Genomic DNA, 5794 nt, shown 5'->3' on the forward strand with positions numbered 1-5794 from the left:
TTTATCGTTTCATTCATGAAAAAATCAACTCATAGAATTGCTGTACTGGTTCACAGACACCAGCTTTCAATTCTGACTCTGTACGTTGGAGTTTTACTCTCGTACAGCTATCTGGAATTGAACAATACGCATTAAAGTTTCTGTGACTCGTGAAGATTCTGACTTTGTTATTTTGGAACTGTTTTGTCGTTTTCGTAAAACCAGTCTTTTTCTACATTTTCTTCAGAGAGAGAGAGAGAGAGAGAGAGAGAGAGAGAGAGAGAGAGAGAGAGAATACATTTATATAGCCACAGCGTGTTAGAGAGAGATCAAGGGAGATTGAATATTTGTATAACGACAACGTCTTTGAGAGAGAGAGAGAGAGAGAGAGAGAGAGAGAGAGAGAGTCGTAGGACAATAGTGTAACAACGTGTTTGAGAGAGATAGAGGGAGATTGAACATTTGCATAACGATAGCGTCTTTGAGAGAGAGAGAGAGAGAGAGAGAGAGAGAGAGAGAGATGTAAGCGAACGGATGCCAGCCAGTAACTAATTTCCCAAAAGGTTCCTCTCAGAGAAGAATATTGGAACGACAGATTATCAACAGGAATGCTTTTTTATGTTTTTCATCATTACAATTTTTCCTGTCATTTGTTATTCACACAACACGTGTGATTACTAAGATGGATTTTTATTGCAAAAACCTGAGACATCCTAATCCTTGTAACTCCTCCTCCATTTGAAACGACATTCAATTCTTTGCCACAAAATTCTATAGTCATCGTGCGTAAACCTCAACTTGAAAATCCTCTGGTGTCCCGTGTCATCGCATCCTATAAATCTATAAATCCTTCTCTTTCCCCTTCCCTCCCCTGCCTCAAATGCAAAAGCATCCTGCACCCAGTCTCATCACCCTAGGCGCCTCCCCCCCACGACCCCTCCCCCGCCTCTGCATTCTCACCTCCAATCGTTTTCCTACATTCTTACAGTCTCCTCTTCTTATGTCTCTCTCTAATCGAAATGCCACTGACTCAGGAAATCCAAATAAACGCAGTTAAAACCATTAAGCTCAGTTAAACAAAGGAAACCCAGTTAAACCCATTAAACACTGTGAACCCTGTAAGCTAAGTTAAACCAAGGAAACCCCTGTTAAACCCAGTGAACTCAGGAAACCCAGTTAAACCCATTAAACACTGTGAACCCTGTAAGCTAAGTTAAACCAAGGAAACCCCTGTTAAACCCAGTGAACTCAGGAAACCCAGTTAAACCCAGTAAACCCAGTAAACACTGGGAACTCAGGATACCCAGTGAACTTCGGATACTCAGTAAATCCAGTGAACCCAGTAAACACAGTAGACCCAATCGAAATGCCACAACCCCAATAAAACTAGGAAACACAGGAAACCCAGTAAAACCAGGAAGCCCAAGAAACCTTAGCGTATTTCATCGAATGGATTACATTTCATTACCCTTTTTTATCTTTTTTTTTTTTTTTGTCTCGTGGAAAGAGACTGCTTTTGTTATTATCTCGTGAACGATTGAAAAACTTTAGGATTATTTTATTTATTTATTTATTTATTTATTATTATTTTTGCAGTGTGGCCGTTATCATTCGTAATCCTGCGAGTAAGGGTTGGGATCAGGATGCTTAAAGGATGACTCTCTGCGGTATTGTTGTTGTACTCAAAGGCAGATGTAACGTTCACGAGTTGAAAATATAGAAAATTCAAAATGGAATTGATGTTCTAAGAGGGTTTGTAACTTTCCTTTAAAAAAAAAAGATAAAACATTTAGGTTTACATTTTACATTGTCAGTATCTCTCTCTCTCTCTCTCTCTCTCTCTCTCTCTCTCTCTCTCTCTCTCTCTCTCTCTTTCTTTCTGTAGATTCGAACTTTCATTTGTGAAATTGAAGGTAGTTCAGGTATATTAAAAGTTTGTTTCTACTAACCATTTCTCTCTCTCTCTCTCTCTCTCTCTCTCTCTCTCTCTCTCTCTCTCTCTCTGTAGATTCGAACTTTCATTTGTGAAATTGAAGGTAGTTCAGTTATATTAAAAGTTTGTTTCTACCAACCATTTCTCTCTCTCTCTCTCTCTCTCTCTCTCTCTCTCTCTCTCTCTCTCTCTCTCTCTGTTAGATTCGAATTTCTTTAATTTGTGAAATTGAAGTAGTTCAGTTATATTAAAAGTTTGTTTCTACTAACCATTTCATCTCTCTCTCTCTCTCTCTCTCTCTCTCTCTTCTCTGTTTTAAACAGTCTGCTGTTGCATCGTGCGATGTTATTCTTTTGTTCATTTACTTACATATTAAAGTATTCATTCTTTAGGCTTAAATTAAATCCTTTGTTTGCCGCATCTGCCTATCAATGTAATAGTAAGGCGCATATATTATTCACTCATTCATAGTTTTTTTTTTTCACTCAACGCTCCTTCCTTTCAGTCATGCTCTTTCATTTGACTGGAATATCTCTCCCGCTGTTTTTGGGTGGTGGGCTATCTGGGGTGCCGCATTTCGTTGTTACGCCTGATGGTGACCATGCAACCATTCTTCACAAATCTTGGGTTGTGACGTAACCTCTCTACTATAGCCATAAACAATTACGAGTTTGAATTGCGTTGCCTAAGGATACACGGAGGCTTTCTAGTATTCATCTTTTACTTGTCATTTGTGCATTTATTTTCTATAGATAATATGGATCTTGTTTGATCTATAGATTTCTACCGTAGATCAAGTTCCTCGTTGGACGAGTGGTTTACGTGCTCACCCACCAATTCGGTAGTCTTGAGTTCGATTCCCTGCTCTGCCAACGCGGAATCAGAGGAATTTATTTCTGGGGATTAGAAATTAATTTCTCGATATAATGTGGTTCTGATTCCATAATAAGCTTTATGTCCTTTGCTAGGTAACCAATTGGTTCCTAGCCACGTCAAAATATCCAATCCTTCGGGCCAATCCTAGGAGAGCTGTTAATCAGTTCAGTGGTCTAGTTGAATTAAGATATACTTAACTTTCTGCCATAGATTAATCTATAGATCCTGTTTTATGATTAATATTTTTTAAATATAGTTGGGACTGCTTTTTCCCAATTTTTTATTTCTTCTTATTAAAGTTTCATATGGAAGTTCATGGAGTTTTGACTTGTTTGATCATTCTGGAGAGTAAATAATAAAGGATATTACATGATTCGAATCCGAAAACTGTTAAGTTAATCATTTTAGAAGCAAAGAGTTCCTGATAAGACAAAGTCAGTCACCTTGGAGTAGAGTCATTTGAAAAGCTATTTCTAATGACACTGAGGACATAATTCCCTAGCTTCTCGTAACATTTCACGCTGGAAAATCTGGTTAGAAGAGGAAAGCATTTTACGAAATCATTGTTACTGTTTTATTCTTTTTGTCTCGGTCATCATATCTTGTCGCGTCATTACTGGATCCATTGTTTGGCCGCTTCATTGGTGTTCAAGAGGCCTTGATCTCTGCAGGTGGGTCCCAGTTCTCACATTCACGAAGGACGCGATGCATTGTTTGTCTCAGTAAACGCATCCAAATAAGTATGGAATCCATAGCCGTCATTAAAGCGAAAAAGCCTTTATGCAGAACTTTCCTCATGAACACATCTATCAGTCCCCTTCTCTCTCTCTCTCTCTCTCTCTCTCTCTCTCTCTCTCTCTCTCTCTCTCTCTCTCAGGTCAACAGACCGGAAAGAATAGTTGTGAAGTGGAAATAAGAGATGGTATCCCCGCAAACTCCCCACGGATCCAATAAGCCTCTCTTGTGCAAGCAGAGGTAATCCAATCACGCCCAAAGTAAATGGCCGTGTCGGATTCCCTCTCTCCTTCTTCTTCCTTCTTCTTCTTCTTCGTCTTCTTCTTCCCCACGTCTCGCAAAGCACCGTGATCCCCCACTAGTGACGGGATCAAAGAAGAGGAGATCCTGCGCGGTAAAATATATTCATCCGATTATCCCGATGTGGAGGCCATTGGCATTTTTGCAGTTAGTGTCATGTTCCTCTTCTCGAGGACCGATTTTGGGTCTGTCGAGGTCGATGGGACTAGCAGCGTCTTGCCTTTATCTAGCCCTGACCTGACAGAAATGAGAAATTGAAGGGAGAGGAAGATGGGTAGGATTGAAGGACTCTATGTTAGGAAAACGGAAGACGGAAGAGAATTCTGAAGGTTGGAATTAGACGAAAAAACAGACAGAGAAATGTGGATTGCGAGTATGACTTGGTCCCAAGGATTATGTTTGCTAACTGGTGAATGAGAAGGAATGATATCAAATCAAAAGTAAACGCACATTTGCATGTATTAATCAACAGAATAATATTTTGTTGAAAAGATTGAGGACAAACTTTTCGTGCAGTAAATTCAGGAAATCCTAGACCTATTCCGAGGCTGGAACATTTCTAGCAGACAGTATTTGTTCCGTTTTAAAGTGGCGCCGCAAATTTGTCGGTAATAACACTTACAGGTTCTACTTGAGTAGGCGATCTACCTACGTGTTTCTACAATGTTTCGCCGTGTTTAGTACTTGCCCGTCAGGGGTCAAATGTCCCTAAAGTAGCACCAAGGGTTGTTGTTGTTTGAGATGAAGCCTTATGCCAGCTTACTCATAGAGCAGCCCGTAATCATTTAGTACTAGTCCCACGGGGATCAAGTGTGGTAAAAATCACTTAGGGACATTTGACCCCCAACGGACTAGTACTAAACACGGCGACACAGTGTAGAAACACGCAGGTAGACCGCCTACTAAAGTAGCACCCACTTATATATACACTTGTCTGCAGTAGAATTACGTTAAACCGGCAGTAAGGACAACGGCATTGTGTTTTGTGGGCAGGTGTCTTTAAGCTCTTGCGGGCGCGTTTGTGCTTATATACGTCTGTTCCACATATAAAGTATTCTTCAGAGATCGATTCTCCCTCAATCGAGAAACATACAGTGACTTGGTGGGCCATTACAAATTTCTCCGGAGAATCTTTTCGTGTTTCGGGCGCATTTCGAAGCCGCCCATTCACGCCCGGTGTTATTTATCGGTATGTTCTTGTATTTGGTCTACTGCATTGCTTCCGAGAGAGCCGTTTGAACGGGTGTTTTATGACCGTGGTGTAAGAGCATTTCGGTACACTTGTTAAGATTGAGTGAATGCGCGTTTTTCGCGGAAGTGTGTCGTGCATCAAAGATGAAACAACTCGCGGTATATTGGGATGAAGGAAGGCCCACTCCTCCTCCTCCTCCTCCTCCTCCCCTTCCGCCTCTTCCGCCTCTTCCGCCTCCTCCACCACCTCCTCCTCTTCCACTTCCTCCTCCTCTTCCTCCTCCTCCTCCTCCTCCCGGCCGCTTATTGTCATATACAGAATAGGAAGTAAAAATTTCATGAAAATAAACGGTGTACATTGTGCATGAACGAGGAAAAACAAATGTCAAATACAGTCAATTTCTCTCTCTCTCTCTCTCTCTCTCTCTCTCTCTCTCTCTCTCTCTCTCTCGGGGGTATTGATACAACCGTAGGATGGGCAGTGATGCGATCCTGATGACGGGTATAAATCCCAGGTCACAATAGAAAGGCAGAGTGCTGGGTATTACTCAGTCTTGTCCGTGGCTCTGCTTTTTTTTATTTTTTATTTTTTAGGGTATCTTGAATATAAAAGAAGGTAGTTTTATATTGCTATATGAAGAGTAGGTTGTCGCAAGTTTTTTTCTTCTTTGTGGGAATTAAAGCTTTATGTTATCTATAAACGTGTTTTTATGCAATATTTCTCTCATGTTTGGGGGCCTTGTCTTCTTCCCTTTCATTGTTAGAGTTGATTTAAAGACA

At 40.7% G+C, this 5794-nt stretch overlaps 1 protein-coding gene across 1 annotated transcript in view; it reads right to left on the minus strand.

Annotated features, from left to right (window-relative positions):
• The window catches only part of LOC135195270 (cilia- and flagella-associated protein 251-like), a 36818-nt gene extending 31491 nt beyond the window's left edge, over window positions 1–5327 (minus strand). The window contains exons 1-2 of the mRNA XM_064221529.1: window positions 5200–5327; window positions 3676–3910 (exon numbers count right to left, since the gene is read on the minus strand). Of these exons, the coding sequence (XP_064077599.1) occupies window positions 3676–3910; window positions 5200–5327 (363 nt within the window). The remainder of the gene's footprint in view (window positions 1–3675; window positions 3911–5199) is intronic.
• Between the last annotated feature and the right edge of the window lie 467 nt (window positions 5328–5794).

This window comes from Macrobrachium nipponense, chromosome 16 (assembly GCF_015104395.2).
Source record: "Macrobrachium nipponense isolate FS-2020 chromosome 16, ASM1510439v2, whole genome shotgun sequence".
NCBI lineage: Eukaryota > Metazoa > Arthropoda > Malacostraca > Decapoda > Palaemonidae > Macrobrachium > Macrobrachium nipponense.